The sequence below is a fragment of the Accipiter gentilis genome, chromosome 6 (assembly GCF_929443795.1).
Source record: "Accipiter gentilis chromosome 6, bAccGen1.1, whole genome shotgun sequence".
Lineage (NCBI taxonomy): Eukaryota > Metazoa > Chordata > Aves > Accipitriformes > Accipitridae > Astur > Astur gentilis.
In genome coordinates this window covers 44,614,604-44,638,040 of record NC_064885.1, presented here as the reverse complement: position 1 = coordinate 44,638,040, position 23,437 = coordinate 44,614,604, and the positions used below count along the sequence as shown (strand labels likewise).

The 23,437-nt window shown below is 42.0% G+C and overlaps 1 protein-coding gene across 2 annotated transcripts in view; it reads left to right on the top strand.

Annotated features, from left to right (window-relative positions):
* The first annotated feature begins 9,743 nt into the window (after positions 1–9,743).
* TSC22D2 (TSC22 domain family member 2) overlaps positions 9,744–23,437 on the top strand; it is a 30,248-nt gene continuing 16,554 nt past the window's right edge. The window contains exon 1 of one of the 2 annotated variants that reach the window (XM_049802499.1): positions 9,744–12,058. In XM_049802499.1, the coding sequence (XP_049658456.1) occupies positions 10,062–12,058 (1,997 nt within the window). In that variant the 5' untranslated portion in view covers positions 9,744–10,061. The remainder of the gene's footprint in view (positions 12,059–23,437) is intronic. The other variant, XM_049802500.1, reaches the window with a different exon arrangement.

The following is a 23,437-nucleotide window of genomic DNA, read 5'->3' as shown; positions in this document are numbered from 1 at the left end:
ACAAGCGCTCTCTGTGACCTTCCAGCCGAGCTTCTGAGATCTGCAACTACTGTTTTGGGAACAGCAATAGCTAACAGAAATAGGTTTTTTACTGCATTTCACACAAAAGGAAGAGTGTTAGGAACAACAGCAGTGGCAATAATAGCAGGGCAGGTGTGTCAAGGCGGGGAAGACTCCCTGTGGACCCATCCTAATTACACTAACCTCACGTTTCTGATACTGCTGCTGTTCTTTCTGGCCTCTGTACTGATGTTACAAGGACATTTGGTCAGCTGGCAGCACTGGGAGACGGGACATGGGTGCCTAGGTGCGCGTTGCACAGGTCAGCGCTACTAACGGTAACATTACTACCAGATTTCCCTCGAGATAACGCCAAAGATCTAACTCCGCTCTTTCTGTTTTGTATCTACTGCATATAATGTGTATGTCCTTCCACGCTTAAACTTGGCTGCTGTGATGTCACATTTGCTGCAGAGCAATGCTAACGTTGTGCAGCCCATCTACCAGTTCACTTCAGATGCTGTCAAATTCATTCAAACATCAGCAAGAGTCTGATTGTGGTTGGAAAAAAAAACCCAACAACCATCCCTCTCTTTCTGTAAGAGGGAGTCACCAAGTCCTGACTACTCCCCACAGAGACCACAGCTTGTCTTCTTGGAGGCCACTGTGTGTCGATAGCCTTAAATGATTTTCAGATGCCTCAACAGAATATAACTCCCTGAAGAAAAATACCCTATGGTCTTAACTTGCAAACTTTACAAGCTAATTTTTATCCGTACAGAATGACTTATTTATAGTGCAACTGAGAAGAAAAAACCTCCTCCAAATGAAAATGCTTAGTGTATCACTGCTTTTGCAATGTATTACTAATGCGTTTCCACACCATTTAACACCTTCAGGACAATTCCACTGATAAAACTCCTAATGCAGAATCTGTTAGGGCTTGCCATGAAATAGGTGATTATTATGGAAATCTTAGTAGTGATTTTTTTTAAAAAGTATTGTGATATTTTTCATTTAACCCAGAAGTAAGTTTGTACCACTTCCATCAGTTTACTCCGACAAGCCTCGTAATACTCACTTCCCAAATGTTCTGTTTTCTCATTTTTCTCAGGCACCCAAGGCAGAACTCTGAAAGTGTTTTGAATTTGCACACACGGAAATATACTGAGATCACTTCTTCAGCATTAATGATGAAGGACAACAAATTGTGCCTGTTCTTTTAAGCAAGTTTATAATGAAGGTGTTCCATTATAAAATAATACTAATTACAATACAAAATGCAGGTCATCATAAACAACTATTGCTTGTCTACTTCTAACACTTTTATTTTTGCTGAGTAATCTCTCCATTTCACTGACAATTCTATTTCAGTGGATTTCAGTGGAACTACCTATGTAAGTTTTAAAACAAAATTAACAGCAGAAAAACTGAGACTTATGTGAACAGAATTTAGGTTTATATTCGCCACATCCTTTTAGTGTCTGACAGCATGAGTGTTTCAGTAGGTGCAAAGTCACAGGCTTTTGTAGTACCTATACAGTCTGACAACAAAAGCAGGAATTAGTCACAGAAGCATTACTTTTTTTGATATATATTTTGTATACAGCTTCCATTTGGAGCCAGAGAATCCATTTAATCCACTATCCACTACAAAACCAATATTTGTGCTTTTGTAGAAAAGTTGCAGCTATTGCAGAATGTAAGTCTTATGTAGCGTGTTTATGCAAAAAAGGCCAGGGAACTAATTTTGGCTAATCAGTATCCCACATAATATGGTAGCAATAGACCTGTCAAAAATTACTCAGAACCTAAATACACAGAAGTTCCCCCACACCTTTATTTATCTAGCTCTAATCTTTGCTCTTGAATGCATGCTTAACCAGTAAAAAGGGGAAGAAAAGTCACTGCACTTGTTGAAGTGAAATGTGAGGGGCATAGATACAGGTTCACCTTTGAACCCAAGTATCTCGCATACTTGAACCACATGAATGTTGTCTCAGCTAGTTACAGAGCACAGACATCACCATTCCAAACAATCAGGACACCCTGGAAAGTCTATTTAAGTAGGCCATCTAAATATTATTATTACAGAATTACAATCACTGTAACGTCTACTCTGTAACTGCTCTCCCATTTTAAAAATAGACAATCTTTCTACTCCACACTTCCTCTTACACTACAAATATTACATAAGGACCTACACTTTAGGAACTGCAAACTGATCTGTAAGTATAGATCAAGTGGTGCCACAGGTTACTTAACGTATCTGACTAGCTATCTGAAATTTGTGTACATTCCCTTTTTGCTTAGACAACATCCAATGTTAATTAAAAAAAACAAATGCCCTGCCATTATTCATGCTTTTAACACTGAGATAACTGATATAGCTGGGAAAAAAACCAAAATAGTTGTTTTTACACAAAGTAAAGTAATTACTGTCCAAAGAAGAATTATTCAGGAAAACGAGCAACAGAGATTCCAGGAAATCTAGCAATGAATTATAGAAATGTCCCATTAAAATACACTCATGCCAAACTGAAAGATTTAAGACATACAAAGTCTATCAAAGAGATGTGGATTTTCTCCACTATTGATATTAGTCTTTACTCCATATGAGTTTGAAATATATGAAAGAATATGCTTCTGAACTCCATGTAAGATATCTGAAACCATTCGCATTGTTCTTTCAACTAGGTTAAATGAAACCTGATCTGGATTCCACTTGATCATGAGACTGGAATGCTGAAAATGCTGTAATCTATTTATATATCAAATTGAAGAAATTTTGTGTCTTTAAATTTCATTGCATTCCAGTGTATTAACTAAATACCGACAGTTTACAAACTGTTTCATGTTCAGACTGGGAAAGAAAAGACAGACCAACCTGACTTATTTATCCTAAAGCCAGGATTTACTTACTTGCTTTTAAACTATGGACCAAACCCAGGTCTGCTCTATGCCTTCCCTAAAAGTGTTGTTGTTGCAGCAATAAATCATTGCTAGTGCCAACACATGGTAGTTGCCTTATAATGACCTTCAAAATACATACATTTTTTCAGCATCAGGAACATACTACAATCCCAAACTGGATTTGCAGCTCAGATTTGACTTACACTTCTCTTCTTTCTGCCTCTAAACCACAAATGATTCAGAATACAGCGGAGTGAGGCAGAGAACAACTATTTAAATGAGAACAGCCAAATCAAACAGATGAAAACCACGCAGGGGCTTATACAGCCCAGAAGTAATTGACAATAACTAGTCCATAAACAGACAAACTCAGACTCCCCATGTGAAACAGCACTCATTAGGCAACTGTTCCATATAATGCTGTAATTTCCCTAAATTATTTATATAATTCCTTAGGTGTGCACAATGGTCTTTGACGTGTTATGCTGAATAGAGGAAAAGTCCTGCCTCGGACTGGTCCTAATCAAACAGCACAATCAGTTGCAGCATGAGATAGTATGGAAAAAGTAAAGGTACCCATCATGAAGAAGAGCCTATTATGCTAAAGACCTGTCTGTTGATCTGTACGATTGTTCATCTTACATTTTAATGTATCTCAGTTAAGCGAAACGCAGCTCCCACTGACATTTAATGGGTTTTACCGTTGACTTGGAAGGGGTCAGATCAGGCTAACAACAACTGATGAGATTTCATAACATTTAATAATTTCTATTTGCACTTTAAATATGTTTCCATGTGTGTAACAGTTTCTATTCATTCTTAGTTGTTGGTCATATTAATTTTTTTTCATTAGTTGTTGGATTTAGTGCCTATTATTTTCCATATAGAAGACAATGAACACTGCAAAGGCAAAAAAGAGCAATTTTGTTAGGGTCAGGGAAAGAGGAAATTTCCATGCTTTTTGTCACATGAGACTTTAAGAAGAGCCTAGAGCTAAATCCTGCAGCTACTATTTGCTGGTTCTCTTGATAGTTAGTGGCCTTTATAAATGCAAAAATCCTACTTAGACATTCAAGTAACTAATTTGCCCTTTTCTACTCCCTTCTTCCCTCCAGCAGTCTGTAAACTGGAATTTGTCTTCCAGGTCTTGCAGTCAATGTCTTGCAGCTTGAAATTCAAAAGGACTTGAAATTCAAAAGGACTTGAAATTCAAATTACCATTGCATCTCAGTCCGGTTTGAGATCATTTGTGGTAATTTAGAAGATGTGTGTGCCTGTGTAGGCTCCGTAAGTGTTTAGGGTTTTTAATGTGCAGCTTTTATGACTTTTTGAATGATACACAGATTTAAGTTATGATCAGTGGGAAGAACCATCTTTTGCCTATTTAAAATCATATAAACAAGCAAAGAGAACATTTTAATACCATTTTTCACTGGATACATACATACAGTCAGTGTTCGAGTCGTTAGAGCTTACACTCTAGAGGAGCTTCTTTTTTGGTCTTCTATCATCTGTGATATCATTTCTGCTCTCTCAGTCTCTGAGGCTGAAAGATTTTGTGAAAGATACACCTCTTTTGTATGACTGGTGCATGATCCTTAAATGCCAAGATATGTAAATTCACCTGCAGTCCCCAAACAGCAGAACCACAAGTGCGGAAAGCTGCTAATACCTCTCATTGCTACTGAAACTGCGTCAAGGCATGCTCCTAGTGAAATCTGTAATGGTAGAAGGTGATGGAGAAAGAGTGGAAGAATTACACAAAACTCTGTCACATGACATAGCAGCATTGAAGAGGAGTCTGCTGCCCTCACCACTGCCTACTAAATCTGTCCTTGCCAGATCTCGAAAAAACAGGAACACGCGCACATACACACAGAAGCCACGAGAGTCCATTACAGTTGACAATGACAGAAACACCAACAGGAGTCATGTGAGAATTTCTTTTAAATAACTGTGGCAATTGTTTTTCTTGAAGGCAAAAAAAGGAATATATACATGCTTGACACTTAAACAAAAATTTCAGTATGTTTGTACCCAACATACTAGAATATTGTTCAGCACTAATTCAACCTTGCAAAAACATTATCAGTGTAATGTTGCCAAGGCCATTGTGTGGATTATTTGTGTATATCTTGGCTAACTTGGCCATGGGCTGTAGCAATTTTTATACTTGACTTTTCCAAAACTTTTCTGGTTTGTTAGTGAATCAGTTTATCTTGTTCATTCTTGTTCTTCATCCTTTCCCTATTTTACCTTTTATTAATTTCCCTTTCTCCTTTGCTAAATGGCAGACAAATAGCCCATTCCTCATTACATTTTAGGTTACGTTCAAATATTCATATATACACAGTTCCATGAATGGAGGGTTTAGTAAATGACTGTCTCAATCTGTGATTTAGAATTTTATAATTTCAAATGTTAATTTATTCTGAACAACAACAGTGGCAAATCAATGGATGCTAAAATAGAACCTTTGCTATTTTAAATTTCAGACCTATTAGAAGACCAGTCTACCCTACTAACACATATTTTCATACAATAAAATAATGCATTAGTTGCATGAAAATGAGAAGAAAATAACTTTTCATTTTGGTTTACTGCACTGTCAGGAAAAACATCTGTTCTTACAGCTTAGCAGCCTGCTGTTCAACAGCCTACTGGTAGCTGTTCAATGTTGAAAAAAGTGTTATCCTATCTGTTATGGGTCTGCGTACCTGTATGATGGCAAAGAACTTCATCCCACTAATTATGTATCAGTCTTCTTCCTATAATAATTTTGAAAGATCACTTATAGGGGTAGGTCTAGTAAAATAACTTCTGCCTCTGTTTTTAAGGCTCCCTTGCATGTTTTTAATATGTCACTTCTTGAGGGAGACCTTTTTGATTTCACATTTTACTGAGATGAAATACCACACACAAATTCCATAGTCAATCGATAAGACTCTTCATAACTACATCATATCATTGTATATTTAAAATGTACTATTTTCAAGCAAAGAAAATGTTAAATATTACAGTTTGGGGGAGATTGTGCCACCTTTGCTCATGATAAACAGTCCTCCACAGAACGACTTATTGACTGAGAAGTATTTGTTGGATTGACTCACTCTTATGTTCTGGCACCCTGCACCTTTCCACTGATATGCCTATTATTTATCTATGTGGAGATAGTGTTTTTAAAATGTATTCCTATCCCAAATGGTTTTATCATATGTTGTCCTGAATGTATTGGATTAATATGCCCAAATGTTTCCTGTTTGAAAATTAAGAAATTTTTAAGAATCCATATACAAAAGTTATCTCAAGTCTTTACTATTTCCTGTAGGTAGCTATTCCTTGCCCTTGTGAAATTTTCTCCAAAGATTATCATTGTCATTTATCGAAGATCTACGCCACATACGATCCCAGGTGCTTCACCTCCCTACAGCTTTCATACTAACCTGAAAAAAACCCCAGAACTCCTGCTGACCTCATTGGTATCTGTGGTAGAAACAATAGTGCTGTATAATATGTTGCACTATTATACATCTTCAGCCATATGACTTTCCCTTGGCTATTTAATCCACCGTTGTTGTGACTAATTTAAAAACTCCCAGACACATCCACATGCTGCCTGTTAAGATGAAACTTAACTTGCCAAAGCAGCATTGCCCTCTCTGCTCAAATACAGAGTTCCATTCTTTTATCAAATTATACTTGGTTGACTTGCAGAACAAGGAGTAATAGTTCCTGGCCTAATGGCAGGTTTAAGGTCTAACGTCTCACACCCCATGCCAAAAATACACTTTCTAACGGACATAAGGCATTTCTTGGATTGAAATACAAAGTTTTAACATTGCAATTTGGTATTAAGATGATATTACTCATTTTTAGAGATCTTGTACTGTGTACATTAGATTTCCTCCCAAACATTTGTGTATTTGAAATCATGCAGTGAACAGAGTGCAAGAAACAAAGGGCTGCCTGTTGGAGGGAGTTCATTAGGAAGTTTGGGGGATTGTCTTTATTCAAACTCTTCAAAGTCAAGGTTGGAGAGAAAAGACGAATTCTAAGAATGTACATTCGATCAGAGGGCTAAAAGATGGCAGTAAACAGAAGATAAAGAATATGCTTTATCCTCCAGTGGGTACCTGGTAGAAGCTGCTCCAGAAAGTGTTGCCTGGCAGAACTCGTGTCATATCAGGAGTGAAAACCCCTGTATACCTGGAGGAAATCCAAGAATTACAAAGGGAATTCAGATAGGAATTGAAAATCATTAAGGAGGAAAAAGGATGCTGCACAGGGAGTTCATCGTCTCCTAACATATGCAGAATGAAGAAACTCTAGAAGGCAGACTTTGAAGAATATGAGGACACGCAATAATAATGGATGAGGTAGTACAAAGAGAAACAGAATCAAAAATAATGTTCATACTAGTGTAAAAAGAAGTAGGCAGAAGATGAAGTGCCAAGGAAGATGAGAAGAAAAGCAAGTCTTGGCACGCTGTATGCACACAGACACAGAAACTAAGGATGTGACACACATAAGGAGAATTCACAAGGCACCACAGAACAGAATGCTTTACCAAAAGCTGAACAAACAGGGTATAACCTCAGATTCATGACTCGAAAGACACTACCCAGTGCATATGGTGACAGATGCAAGGGACAGTCCTCTACTCAGAGTATACCCAGAAAAGCTGGGGTTTCTTACTTGGCAGGACTTAAAACTGTGGGGCATTGACCTGAGGCTAACAGAGAAAACCCCGTTGGTTATCTTCTACATTTGGTCAAACAACGCTACCAGATTCCCACTGAATTATACCAGACCACCTTCACCAGGCTGGTGAAAAGATGGAAATGCTCAAAGAAATGGAAACTTGGGTGATCATCAGAATTCTTTCCTCCCTGAGAAGAAATGAGGAGGTGTGACAGGATAATGAAGACAGAAAGTTCAAGGAAGATGGAGGCTCTAACTGTTTGAAATACCTGATTAATGGAAGACGCTAATAACATGAACGGGCACTTACTCAAACACCTCTTGCAGAAGTTTTCTGGAATTGGTGCTAGCACAGTTGATAAGAACTTCAAAATAAAGTTGCGGGGGTGGGGGGAGGGAAGTGGAAAGGCATTTGCCAAAGACTCATGTAACTGGCATGCCTGATTTTCATGGATGAATTTACCAAGGTGGCTCATGCCAGATTAAGTCAAAACTCTTTTCTAATGTAAGTGAGTTCTTACATTGTTAATGCACTAAGTTTAATCTCTGTTGAAGCTAGAGAAGTATTTGGTATGATACTGTATTGGAAAATACTACTGAAAACAGATACAGAAGAGATGGATTAGCATGCAATATTGCAAAATAAATCAGAACTTAGCTGAACTGTTGCTTTTACAGGGAACAGTTGAACTGAAGGAAAGCTAGTAGTGGGGATCTTCCATATTTTAGAACTGGTCTTTAAAGCACTTTGTGACCTTACACAAAAAGCCAGGATGGGGTAATGGTACGGTTGCAAGGTGTGCCATTTCAAACCGGGACCAGATGATCACACAGGAAAACGCTAATAACATCGGTGGCCGGAATAATAGAAACAAGATATAATAAAAGGTTGATTTACATATTGTAGCAGGGATTTACGAAAGGTGAGCACCTGAAGACACCAAACGTAGGCTCCTTACGGTTTGGCTATGAACCACCAGCATGACGTAACCGTGGAAGAAAACCCAACAAAAGAGGATCTAGCAGGCAACACAGTGGAAGCAGACACAGCGAAAAACCCCGTTCTATGATGCGATACCAGCAGCGCCTCATCGGCACACCCGCGTGTGCAGTCCTGCTCACTTGTCTGCCAGAGGGACTGATCCAAACTGCAGATCATGCCAAGCCGGGCTGTGAGAACGACCATGGGAAATACGAGAAGTAACTCGGAATTCTGGTTACCTTCATGACCACAGAACCCTGACTAGAAATCGGCCGTGAATCAGTTCAGGCTGGAAAACACGACGATTTTAACGATTAGAGGAGCCCGTTTCTGAAGTAACTTCCCATTGTGCCGGGGCAACTGCCGTTCGCCGGGAGGAACGCCTTCTCGTCAGGCTCCACGGGCAGCCCCGGCCTGAGGAGAGCGGGCGTCCCCTCGCCCGCGCTCCTGAGGGGACGCCCGCTCTCCTCAGGCCGGGGCTGCGCGCCCAACGGCCGACGCCGGCCCGCGCGCGGCCGGGAAGGACCAAGCCGGGCGGGGCGGGGGAGGAGTGAGGGGGGTTAGCGGGCGGTGGCACATTCCAAAAGGGCCACCGCAACGCTCCGCTCCGCTCCCCCCCTCCCCTCCCCGCCCCGCCAAGCTCCGTCCGGGCGTGACGTCACCACGCCGCGGCGTCGGGAGCGGGGGCGTGGCCGCCGCCTCTTCCCAGGGTGCAGCGCAGAAGTTGAGCCCCATCTTGGGCGAGGGGAGCCGCAGTCGGAGCCCGCGCTCCCGGGGCCGGCGCAGCGCAGCGGGGCCGCCCGCTCCCGCCCGGCGAAAGGGCCGCCTCTCCTCCTCTTCCTCGCCGCCGCCGCCGCGCCGGCCCCCCCGCCCCCCGCCCCGGGAGGGGGTGGGGGGTGCGTGTTGCCCGTGGGGCTCGCCCGCGGGCTGGTTCCGAGCAGGATGCGCCTGGCGCTGGTCTCCAGGTAGAGCGCGGAGACAGGGCCGGGGGCGGGGGGGGGGGGGGGTCGGGAAGCGGCGGGGGAGACGGGGCCGCCTGGGCCTCGCCCGGCCGCCGCGGGGCCCCTCGCGTGGGCCGGGCCGGGCCGCGGGCCCGCTTCTGCGGCCGCCGAGCCCGCCCGGGGCCCGCGCCGCGCCGAGGCCGGCAGGAAGCCGCGGGGCGCTCGGCCGGTCCCGCCGCGCTCGGAGCGGGGGCTGCGGCGGGGAGGAGGAGGAGGAGGAGGAGGCCCGCGTCCCGGCCGCGGGAGGAGGGCTGCGGACGGGGAGGAAGAGGAGGAGCCCCGCCGCCCCCCGCGCGGCCCGTTGCCCGCCAGCGGGAGCGCCGCCGCGGCCCGCCCGCCCGCCGCAGGAAGCAGCCGGAGGATGTGCGGTAGCGCCGGGGGCCCGGCCGGCACGCCGTGACAGCCCGCCCCGGCACCGCGCTCGCCTCGCCCCGGCTGGCGGAGCCCCTCCCCGCGGAGGCAACATGTCCAAGATGCCGGCCAAGAAGAAGAGCTGCTTCCAGATCACCAGCGTGACCACGGCGCAGGTGGCCAGCAGCATCACCGAGGACACGGAGAGCCTGGACGACCCGGATGAGTCCCGCACCGAGGACGTGTCTTCTGAAATCTTTGATGTTTCACGAGCCACTGACTACGGCCCCGAGGACGTCTGCGAGCGGAGCTCCTCCGAGGAGACTCTCAACAATGTGGGCGAGGCCGAAACTCCTGGCAGCGTCTCTCCCAACCTCCTTTTGGACGGGCAGCTGGCTGTGGCTGCTGGTGGGGTAGCTGCGGCTCTGCCAGCTGTGGCCCCTAATGGGGGGGCCGTGCCCAAGAGCTCCGCTGTGCCCCTGCCTGCTGCTGCCCCTGGCACTGCTGTGGCAGGAGGCAGCAGTGCTCAGACCCCCTTGCCCTCCATAGGGCCTGCTGCATCTGCTGCTCCTGGGACGATGTCTCAGACAGTGGCTGCTGCATGCAGCTCGCGCTTCAGGGTGATCAAGCTGGACCATGGTACGGGGGAGCCCTACAGGCGAGGACGATGGACGTGTATGGAGTATTATGACCGGGACTCGGATGGTGGTGGTGGTGTCCTGGGCAGGACTGGAGATTGCATTAGGCACAGCAGCACCTTCGAGCAGGCTGCTCAAGAGAGGGACAGCGGCCTTGGTGCCACAGGAGGTTCCGTCGTGGTCTCGGCTGTGCCAGCATCGGCCCATGGCCCTGATTCTATAGCTGACAGTTCCCTGACTGCTGTGTCGCAGCTGTTCCAGACAGAGAAAATGAACCAGTCCTCTCTACAGCAACCTAATTTTGTCATTGGGCAACAACAGCAGCCGCAGCAACCCATAGGTGGGGCCATGCCTCAAAGTACTGCTCAGCCTATGTTTTCTGGGGCTTCGGTAGCAAATCAGCAAATGATGGTGCCACAGCAATCGCAGCCACAGGTAAATACGCAGGGTGTTGCACAGGCTGGACCCAACGGGAAAGGCATGGCACCTCCAAATGTGACAATAGGACAGCCAAGCATTCCTGTGGCACAGCAGCAGGTGCAGCAGGCAAACATACCAGTGACTCAGCCTCAACAATTTGCTTATTCTCAGTCCCAGATTCCACCAGTGCATCTACTGCCGACACAGCCTTCTGGTCAGACCGAATACATGCAGCACATGACAATTATGCAGTCTCAAGGAGCTATTCAACAGGCTACTACGGGCTCTGTTCCAAGTACTGTGGCTTCCAGCCTTCCTGTGGGCCAGGTGACCGGCCAAAATCCCTCACCTGTGGGAGCGCCAGTGATGGGGGTGTCAGCGCAGCCTGGCGAAGCAGTCGGACAGGGATCAGGATTAATGCAGAGTGGCCAGACACAAGCTAGTCAGACTGCCGTTCCGCAACCAGGAGGTGTGGTGCAGCAAGGCATTGGACATACAGGGGTTGTGCAACAGAAATCTGTGACTCAGCATCAAATGGGTGGAAGCAGTCAAGTGTCCGGAATGCCTGGTGCTCCCCATGCTGCGGTCTCTGGAGTTCAGAACGTGCCTGCGGTTGTGCCCGGTACAAGTGTGCCTAGTGTGTCTACCACCACTTCTGTTACTATGCCAAATGTCCCTGTTACGCTAGTCCAGTCCCAGCTGACTAGCCACACTTCTGTCAGCAGAAGTACCGGCGTTGTCCAGCCACAGCATGTCGGACACTCGTTAATGCAAGGCTCGCCTAATGTACCTGCAAATCTGCCGCAGTCAAACCTCGGACAGTTTCAGACTCAAGCTCAATCCTTAGTAGGCCAGATTGATGATACGAGAAGAAAATCGGAACCCCTACCTCAGCCACCACTTTCTCTTATAGCTGAAAATAAACCTCTTGTGAAGCCTCCCATTCCAGACACTCTAGCAAATCCTCTTCAGTTACCTGCGAGTACTCCTATGAACAGTCTTGCCAGCTCTGTGTTTGGCATATCTATTCCTGTTGATGGTGATGAAGACAGGTATGAATTATTTTATAATGCCATAAAAATACCTTTTTTTAAGGGGAAAAAAATCAACTGTCATGTTATTGTCAGGTGGTTTTTGTGAGTTCATATCTTCAGAAAGACATACTGAAATTACCTGGGTTGGAGGGGGGGGTTTTAAGGGTAAAAAACATAGCAAAGAGTTTAGGCAACTAGTGAACTGTACTTGTTCTTAGGCTGTCAGTGTGATTAGTTTTCTTACAAAACGAGTCAGAGAGCCTGAAAGCTGCTTAATGCACAAATAATGTGACTTCTTGCAAATTAAAGACTGAAAACTGTCCTTCTGCACCCAGTTGCTCAGTATGTGATGAAGTCTGTTCTCTCCCCTGAACACATTGTAAAGCATTCAAATGACAGCCAGCTTAAAATGGATTTATCAACACCACTATATTGCAGTGTTGTTAAAAATAGAAGTGTAGTGCTATCTCAGGGCCATCAGGTGAGGTGTCTCGGAAAACTTCAAGGTTTATAACAGCAGGATAAAAATTAAGAATCTCTGTTATGTTTGCACTTGATAGTATCAGTTAGTAAGGAAAGTACTTGCATCTGGATATGAATTTTTATGTCCTCACACAGTGAAAGCTCTGCAGGTAATGGTCCTTTGCATTGGAAAAAAATGGACACCACTTACTTGGGCAAAGATGTGGACACAGTGGAAAGTACAACCTTACAGTGAGTTTTCTTTATAGGAAAGTAATTTGGAGCTACTAGTTGTAACAAAGGTGTGTAGTATGAGCAGACTCATTGGAGGACCTGAGAGAGGAAGCATGTGTGTGACTTCTATTCCCAGAGACTTGTCAGACTGCTCTGAAGGGTAGTGCAAGGACCAAAACTGTTCTTAATTGACTTTTTTGAAATAAGACTTTCAGGGAGAGCAGTGTTTGAGAATTGAATTAATGTAATTAATGTTTACTGTTGGGATTACTGCAATTTGGAGGAATGAAATACATGGGGGTTATATGTATTTGTATTTTTAAAAATCAGAGTAACACCATTAGGAGAGAAGGTCTGATGTGCTGAATTATCCTGTAAGACTTCCCTCACCTTGGGAGAGTATCAGACTTTAAGATACCACAGTTGGTGTTGCTTGGAGTGCCTTTTAGTAAAGCAGCTGTGTGGGGGGGGTTAGGGTGTAGTGGATGGAGAGCGTACCTCAAAGATAAATTAGTGTTTGGAGAGTTAAAGCTGCAGTAATGCAGGCCTTGTGCTCACAGGAGCTGTGTTTGAGATAGTAACTCTGCTAATGCCTTTATGCAAGCAAAAGCCGTGTTTCGGAGAATTGTGCTAGTTCTGATTAAAGCAGTAAAGGACTTAAAAGAAAAAGTTAAACAGTTAAAAGTTTCTAGCAGTTTCTAACCTACCTTAAGAGGCTTGCTGACCCAGCTGACAAACTCTTCTTTGTGCAAATAAGGTTAGATTTCAAGCTGGTAGGTTTTTTTTCATAGCTCAGTATATTATCAGAAGATGATTTGTCTCGTTTTTAATCATTCTGATGATTAAGGAGTCAGAAAGGAATGTGTTTTGCTTTCGTTTTGCATGGCTTCTAATACTTCGTATTTATATAAATTGTAGTAACAGACATGATTATCTGTGACGGATTAATCACTTTATATAATGATAAGGAAAAACTTGTCCTTATTCAAAGCTGCAGGCTGCTAACTTTGCGTTGCACACTAGTGAGGCAGTTCTTGGTACTCTTACCCTGAACAGTGATTTTTTAAAGTTATTTTTGTAGTTTTGTCTTTGAACTTGAGCCACCTTGCTGCATTGCTTCGTGTGTTTGTTTCTAAAGAAACTTTTTCAGAAACTTGACTATGAGAACTACAAGTAAGAAATAGGAATGGACTCTAAATGCCAAGTGCTCTTTTTGATGTGCCACATTATGATGTTCAGTAGAGAAACTAACTTGTGGTTATCTGAAGAGAAATGTGTACTTCTCGGATGTCCACTTCTGCACTGGATGATAAAACCTTGTCCTTTGCTGAAGTGGTACACTAAGCAAGGAGCTATATGGTACATGAGAGTCTCTCCTGGCTTAGAATAGCTTTCTTTAGTAGCGATACTGAGAAGCAATAAAAGCTTACTTTGAACAGGCCTAGACTTCATACAAAGTAGGAGATGCATACTGAGCTAGTAGATCTAAGTTTATTCTTTGCTCCCCTCAAACAGTAGCCTGCCTTCCACTGGTTTCAGACAGAGAAAGGAGAAAATAAAAAACCTAGCAGCTTGTTAAAGCTGTTTTACCACTTTATTTTTGTTTGCTTTACTCACTGAGGAGGCTTTGTTATAAAACTGTCTCCTGCTTGTCTGCTGTTCTCTTCTTGCTCCTGCTTTTTTCCTCTTTCCAGCCATTTAAATTGTGCCACTGGTCCCATGGGCTTATGTCCAGCTGCTTTATCTACTGAAATCAGTGGTGAAATAGTTAATGAAGACCTTCAAGTGTCATTAGTAGGCTGAGGGTTGACCCTCTGATAAAACTAATAGGGCACAAAGGGAGTTCACACATCATGAGTCACTGTTTCAGGCTGCCTGCAGGTTCAGGAAGTTAATGCTTGGTTTTGTTTAGAGAGTTTACTTTGTGATCATAAGAGCTAGAAATTTGTGGAAAGCATTTTTCTTTTTTATATTAATATGTAACATAGGAAGGGGGAGGGTCAATGTGCAGGCAAGTATCTATATTCTGACACCTTCAATTATGTTTAAGTATTTGTACATACTTGAAGCTTGACAAACTTGTGTAGATCATTCTCCTATAGTCATCTTCTAAAATAGTGATTTGTCAAGGAATACTGTATAGCTCTAAATATCCTGGATTTATCTAGTAAGTCATTCACCTTTCTGAATACGAAGAGGAACTGTTCTAAAGGTAAAATAGTTTAGGATGGGAATTCTTTGAAAATAGAATGGGAGAAATATACTAAGTATGAGACAGAGAGGTCTGATGCAAAAAGCTGGTCAGTTCCCATCTTTCTGAAGAAAGTTCTTTGTATTATTCCTATCTTATGATCTGCCATTTTAAATCAAACTATGTCTAAGATAGAGGTGGAGGTGTAAGGTTATATAGACAGATATATAGAACTTATGTATCTGTAGATGTAGAACTGACTTTTTTGCAAGACCTTGTCTGAAAACCTTTAATTTCCTGTTCTGATAGTCCAATACACTTTTACAGTAGTCTAGACAAAGCTGTGCTTTCTTGCATTGACCTGATGAATAATGGAGGAATAAATTAATGAAGAGATCTTATCTGAGGGGGAAGAGAGGGGAGGTAGGTGGTCCAAAAGAATTTAAAAAAAAAAAAAAAAAGAAAAAAAAAGTCTTTGGCAAGTCACACCTTTAAAAAGCAAAGCTGTTTTTTTTTAGTTGATGTGTCTAATTTGCTAACCTCTTTAAGAGAAATATGTTCTGTGGAAGTTATGAAAGATCTACAGCATAATGTAGTTTTCTTTTCCTCTCTAAATGTGGCTATAAGTAGAATAAACTGCAATGGTATTCAAGGATGGAGAAAATAGTACTCTTATTGAGGCAGATGTGAACATTGCAATCCACTTCGAATTGGAGTCTGACAAATACTATAAAAACACAAGTAGAGCTAGATCTCAAAATTGCCCTGACTCTTCTTTTGCTGGACTTCAGCAGCAGTACTAATTATTTTGAATGGAGGACAGTTAGAGTACCTGAGAGGATTTCAGGATCAGTGTATGTTAGTTTCTCTACTCACCTTTATGCCCATGTATACACAAATTTGTAGTTGACAAGCATAATATTCCAGCTGTCTTAACTTTATTTTGGCTCTTGGGGGGGAAAGAAATATGTTGCCTCTGTTAAAAGAATATTACTGAGAAAGCTTGTTCAAACCTCCTACATGTTTGGCAGACTTTTGGGGCAAAATATTACCAGGCATGTTGGAAAAGGAGCAGAGTATAGATCATTTTCCAGAGATAGCTGACCAGCTTGGACTGTTCAGGCTGTATTCCAGGAACGCTAATGAATAGCTGCAATTGTGAACTGTCAACGACGGCAGCTAAACTGTTGAAAACCTGATTGTGCAGACCTCTTCACAGCATATATCTCTCAGCTCAGCTAAATCATGTATTTGTGTAGTGTACTAACTGTTGATAAAACTGAGCTCTTGAGACCATGTTCATAATATAAGGACAAAACTGGGCATGGGTATTAATGCAACTTGGTAAGGGTTTCCTTATGTATTGCCCTAGATGCATATTTTATTGTACTCCTAAAGAAAAAAGAAAGTATTCTGCAAATACGTACCAGTAAGCAATACTAGAATTGCATTATTATTGAATACTGTCCCTTTCTTCACTTTGCTCATAAACTTACTAGAGATTTGAGTTCTACTGCAGCTGCAGACTTGAATCTTTTCAGCTCTCCTCCTGAAGGATTGTGTTTACGAGTGTTTGTAGAAGCAGGTGAGAATGAAACAGGGACAGACATGCTCCAGAGTCACAAGTGCCTTCAGTTTGATGGCTAAAACTACAGCATTTGGTAAAAACAGTTGAGATGGGACTTCTGAGGTGAACATTACAGTTGGTGATATCAAATGATGGTTAATGCAAACAAAACTCCAGTTAGTTGTGTTCACTTTTTGCTGTACTTTCTATGACAAAAATTACATAAGGTAATGCCAGCACCACACCAGTTCCTAGATTATGGAAAACCTATCCTGCTATGCATTCAGTTTTTGAGTGTTACAGGATATCTAAACAGAAAAATGTGGTTGCTCATTTGAGAGCACTGTTTCCTAGTTTAAACATTCAAATGCCTTCATCAAGGAGGAGTCAATACATTCTTAAAAATTTATGACCTATAAGTGTTTCAGATGAGATAGTTATTAAAAGGAGGAAAGGGGGAAGATATGTGAAAGACATTCCCAAATAGAAACAGTTCAATTTGTTTTAAAGGCTGTGGTGTACCAGCTCTGGCATAAATGGTTCTCTGTACCTTGTGCTCCTGAGTATTCTGCTCAGCTGCTGTGGGTTAATTTTTTTCTGCTCCCCTACAGAAGAGTGCAAGTGTTCCATAGTCAGCTTATTTCTGAATGCTGTCTTGTATGGTAGAAATAACAGCATATGTTTCATGGAAGTTTTTTTAAGCTTCTTGTTAAAAGCTGAATATTCAAGTATTTAGGGTTTTTGAGCAGGCAGGACTACCAAACTGCTATCAAACTACTGAAGAGCTGAAATTTCTCTCAGGCTGTGCATTTTTACAGGAGGTACTGATTATCTTTTATGACTTCAGGTGACACTATAGTAAAAAGGAATTGTTCCCTGTTACTGTACTGGGTATTTGAGTATTGGCCTGTTGCATGTTGAAGCTATATATTAATTTTTCAGTTTTAAAGCTGGTGATTAGCAGCTTCTGTTGCTCATGGAAGATGCAAACCTTGTTTGTACTCTCTTTATGTCAGCAAAGATTCCATAAGAAACTTCTGAGAGACTCCTGCGAAAGTACAACTGGTTTAGTTCTGGTAGATAAATCTAGATTGTCAGCCACAGGTGTCTGCTTTTATTCCTACATTTGACAAAGTGTAAAGATAGAAGTATTTATAGTAACTGCTAAAGCTACTGTCTTCTGAGAAGGTTCTCCAGACATAAAAGGTCACTTGAAGTGCAGTGTAAGGTTGTCTCTTCATTCCTCTTCTTGAAAGTTCCTCTGTCTTTAAACTTCATGCTTTTTAAATACAAATGTGTATTGAGTGTTAGTAAATTCTTTGCATTATGAGGTAATCTATTTTTATTCATGCAGGGCAGGTGAGTTACTCAGCCACACGAAGGATAGGTGGATGCTTCTCTTAATTTTTTTTTTGTCTTACAAAATGAAATTATTTCAAGAGGTTTTTTGTATATATCTCTTTTCCTTTCAAAGCTATGAGTAATGCATTTCTATCATGACAGCTTGCTTGAATGCTTTTAACAGTGCAGAGAGAAGGCAGAAATATTAATTAGTACTATAGAGAAGTGTCAGCTATCACAATGACAACTGGCATGTTTGTCTAGCGCTCATTAAAGATTACAAACTGAAATAGGGATCTATGTCAATAGCAGACCCAGTCTCAGAATCACAGACTGGTTGAGGCTGGAAGGGATCTCTGGAGGTCATCGGGTCCAACCCCCCCTGTTCAAGCAGGGTCACCCAGAGCTGGTTGCCCAGGACCATGTCCAGGTGGCTTTTGAATACCTCCAAGGATGGAGACTCCACCACCTCCCCAGGCAGCCTGTGCCAGGGCTCAGTCCCCGTCACAGTGAAAAAGTGTTTCCTGATGTTCAGAGGGAACCTCCTGTGCGCCAGCGTGTGCCCATCGCCTCTGGTCCTGTCGCTGGGCACCACTGGGAAGAGCCTGGCTCTGTGTTCTTTGCATCCTCCTGGCAGGTGTTTATATCCATTGATGAGATCCCCCTGAGCCTTTTCTTCCCCAGGCTGAACAGCCCCAGCTCTCTCAGCCTCTCCTTGTAGGAGAGAGGCTTGCTTGTCCCTTTGTCATCCTTGTGGCCCTTTGTTGACTCCCTCCAGTATGCCCATGTCTCTCTTGTACTGGGGAGGCCAGCACTGGACACAGCGCTCCAGGTGCGGCCTCACCAGTGCTGAGCAGAGGGGAAGGATAACCTCCCTCGACCTGCTGGCAATGCTTTGCCTAAAATGCAGCCCAGGATATCATTCACCTTCTTTGCAGTAAGGGCACAGTCCTGACTTTTTATTTCTGGGAGGGGATGAGTGTGGTATGTATGTGAGGTGGCAATGGAGAAGTGTAGAATGGATGAGAAATGAGATAACTGGTTTCAGTGAAGTTTCTGAAGATTTTGTGTCTGTCTAGAGCAAGTTTAACGTGTCTGGTTTATTGGAAGATGATGGGGTGATCAAAAATGAGGGTTAAAAAAAACAGTACTTGCTTCTCTGTCAAATTATTTCAGCTATTTTTGTAGGGCTGTAGATGACAACTCCTGGGAATGTCTCCTATGTAGAACACTGTTTGGTGCGTGCAAGGACCATAAATACCTTGACCAACCCTACAAATACCTTTTTAAAAATACTGTTTCTTTAAGCCAAGTGGTAAGCTCTTATACTGACAGTGCTTTAATGAGAACTTCAGCTGAGTGCAGACTGGCGTGAAACTTGAAGAGTTGTAAAGAACTTGTAAATGGTGCAGAAAGGGAGACAAATACATTTATAATATACTCTGTAATAAACTATGCCATACATGGTCTAGGTTCTAATATCTTTTAAAAAAGCTAAGTATTTAATTTAAAATGTTTGCTAATAGAGGCTTTATTGGCCAATGTCACATAAGTAAGGTTGGGTAGGATTTGATGGAGTCTGCTTAAATCTGTTTTATCCACTTGGGTTTTTCCCCCTAATTATTGACAGTTTTTTGCCAAAAAACCAGGAACCACTTGTATTTATAGAAAACTGAAATATCTGAAACTGCTGTACTGCAACTTAGTGGAAAAAAAATATTCTCATTTTTGGGCTGTTTTCTTTGAAGATGAATACTTAAGCCAGCTGTTCCACTATGCAAGGCTACTTTCACCAATAATCACAAGGAGCTTTCCCTTTCATCAATAGGTTTGAGGAAATTTAGCTTTGTGGGCAGAGCAGGCAGTAGGAGCCAAATACTCTACAATAACATGTTCATACATATTAATAAAAGCCTTCTTTACCAGGCGAGTCAGTATTTTTAAGAGTTTTGACACCTCTTCCAGATATTTGTTTGTATAATGCAATATTAGCAAATGTGGATCTTTTTAATTCGGGAATACAGAATTTATGTTGTTTTTTTACTACCTCCTTTCATCCAGTGAATCCCTGACTGGGTCAAGCAAAGACTTTCTGCATTGCCATTAAGTTTATCAACTTCTAATCTATAGTTGTTTCTCTCTGAAGATGTGAACTACAGTGTTTTTTTTCTTGAAGCTAAGCTGTGCGTTATGTCAACTGTGTTGTCTTTTATCCTCCCTACAAGAACTGAAGGTTAACTTTACCCAGTGAGGAGACAAGTCATTAATATGAGAAATCTAACACTTGTTATGTGTTTTGATTTGAGAACAGAATCACTTGCATTATTCCTTACATAGTCTGTAATTCAGCCTGACTGACAACCATGACAGCCTTCGTAGAACAGCCTTGCTTTATTAGCACGCAGTGTTTTAATAAGTCTATCTGTGATGAAGCTGTCTGCAGGGAGGAGGAGCATGAGAGCATTGGTGACCTGGGTGAAACAGAGGTACTAGTTAGGAGTGAACTAAGAGTGTACCGAGTCTGGCTTTGGAAAGTGGGAAGATGGGGTGTAGAGGATGGAAAAGATCATCAGCGAGTCCTGAATGACCTTAAAGCTGTTACGATTACAGGATTTTCTACTATACAGGACTTCTGAGGTTTGGGGACCAGTTTCTAGGACCCAAGAGACTTGGACCCTAGAGTTTTGAGTTGCAGCTGTTGAAATTAGAATTAAGAAGATATTTACTAGATGAGCACTTGCGTTGTTCTTTCCATGATTAGTATCAAATAATCATATCAGAATTTACTATTCGAACTCTTTAGCAAAGCTCCTTCAGAAGTACTGCATGATTATTACCTAACACAGGTAATTTTATTTTAATTAATAAAAGTATTACTGACTGCTGTTACTTAGGCAAGGTGCCACTGTTTTATTGATCCAAGGATCTGTGAACCAGAAGTGTGATGTCCTACCAGCCTCATTAATTTTCGCCAGTGTACTTAAACTTTAAATCTTTCTTTATAGAAACTTGGACTTTGAAAGAATATAATAAAATCAAGGGAAATGTCTCATTTTTCATGTTCCTATGCTCTACTGATTTAGTGTCTACCAGAGACTTGAAAGGCAGAAACTACAAAGTGATGTTAATGAGAGCAGGCTTTGAATTAGTAGCAAAATTTGGTAGACTTAAGTAAATAACTAGGTGCAGCTTCACCTGAAACATCTAGGCTCGTTAGCTTTGGTAAAGCAAAACTTTATGAAACACTTGTGCTAAAGAGTGTTCTGTACTAGCTGTTCTCTGGAGTATATAGTAGAAGAAACTATCCTGATTTTACAGCTAGAAACTTTGTATTTGCAGAAGACTTGTTGATACTAAATTATTGTAACCTGTTAAGTGAGTTTGAATTTAACAGTGTCAAAATGCTTCTTGTTTTTTTCAGACCAGATTTTCATAGTCAATAGTCAAATCCTTTGCAGGCAGGAGAAAACTTGCTGCTATTTTATCAGATAATAATAAAGTGTAGAAGAGAAGTGAGATCACCTTTTTTCTCACAAATCAGTATCACCTCAGGTCTGTCAGTTCAGTAAAGAGATTAAATGGTATAGTGCATCTGCTCTAATTTAGTACAAGACTGTTAAAGGCTTTGAGTATGGTTTAAAATGCAGTGGTGAGTCACGTATAAAAGTGTGTTTTGCAACTATTCAGTGCTGGGACTAGACGAGAAATTGTTGGCGTCTCTCTTTTATAACTGAGGAGAATGGTGATTGTCCTCAGGAGAGGGAGGGTATGTGGTGATACCAGTGACTGCTCTTTGTTCAGGGTGGGCTGGAACATTTGAGAAGCTTCCAACAGTTGCTCACTAAATACTCAGATCACTCGGTACATCCCTCTGGTGTGACCATTATTAATGTTGATGTAACCTGCTCTCTCCATGCTGCATTCTCATTACCAGTTTTTGTAAATGTGGCTTTATTTTTTTCACTAGCATTCATAGGGACTGAAAAATGTTACCAGTGTCTTTTTTAAGAGAGCCAAGCCCCCAGAACAGGGGAAAGCTCATGCTAGCATCTCAACAGAGCAAGCAAGTGATCAGTGAAATCCCTCTGCTGGACTTTCTCTGTGCACTTGAGACAGTCATCTGTCCTTCACTTCTACTTGGAGACCTTCTAGTCAGTGCAGAAGATTATTTTCCAAAATCTTCTTTTGAAAGTAAGGCAAAGGAAGTAAGGGCTACTGCTCTGATCTTTCCTATGGAAAGGAGGATGCAACTCTGGTTGCAAAGTCCAGTTCTTTCTCCTCTGATACTTGAAATCCAAACATCAGGAGTCTGAGATGCAGCTAGCTGAAATGGATCTGCTGATGTCAAACTTTCCTGTCTTATTCCAGGTCATGTGTGCTGCTTTAGTTCTCTCAGTAAAGTTGCCTGAAGGTGATTTTCATCATTTCTGAAAGTGTTGGGAGGGAGTGTGTAGTTTGTTTGAAAACAGCTGAAACTGAGTGCTGGTGCTGCTGGCACTGTCTTGCTAATGATTGTGTAGTACATCTGGGTGTTCTTTCATCTCCTTCCTCCTTAATTCAATTACAAAACTGCTGTTAAACATGTGCTAGTTTGGTGATTTTTAGCACTTAAATCTGTGTATCTCTTGATTTTCCAGTGGAGATCAGATCCATGCAGTATGCTTTCTCTCCACTGTTAACAGTATTTTTCCTTTAGAAGTAGCATGTGAACCCCTTTAAAGTCTGTCATGGTGGTTGAGGGCAGCTGTCCCAAAAACTGTCGTGCAGGCTGCTAATTGAGTCAGCCTTTCCTGTCATCTGTAGCTAGAATGCACCTAAAATTGAATGTAACAAACATCTAATTCTTGCTGGTTTTTCAGGGTATGTGTTTCAAGTATAATGGTTTTAGAGAACTACGTGAACAGAGTATGTAATTAAACACAAAACTTAAGAGCTTTAATCTTGAGATATTCCCCCCCCCCCCATAATTCCACATTGACTTCCCCATGCTTAGTCTTTGTCAATTCTCTCCTGCAAAGTTTTGTACTCCAGGTACTCTGGTTTGTAGATGAAGTCTTAGGAAGTAAAGCTGATTCAAAGTTGCAGTTGCTTTAAATAAAGGCGATAGAAATAAAAAAGTGAAATGTCTTTTAAAAGAAGAGCAACAGAGGAGGAATTCTGTTACTAGTGTAAACATCATCTCAAAATACCATAAACATTACTGGGTGTTTCCTGATAAGCTATGATCAAGTGATTGCAAAACCGCTGGTTCAGAACCTAAATAAACCATGGCCAGGTGTTTTAATTTGGAGACCAACTTTAATCAATCTTTATTGCAGGTCATAGCTAGTTAAACACAGCCTTTTGTTGGTGATCAGTAAGATGTATAACTAAAAACTAACTTGGGTTTTAAATGCTTCTGGGTAATAATACATCCAGTCTTTTATAAACTTCAGAAATGAAGGAAGGATTAATTTGTTGCCCTTTAGTGTACATCAGATTGGGCTCTACCTTTTTTTTATGCCTTGATTCCTTGTTGATCACCATAAAAACACATCTGTATATGCTGATAGTTCTTTTAAGCTTAGACTGTGTGCTCACCATCAGGTCTCTTGATTGTTAA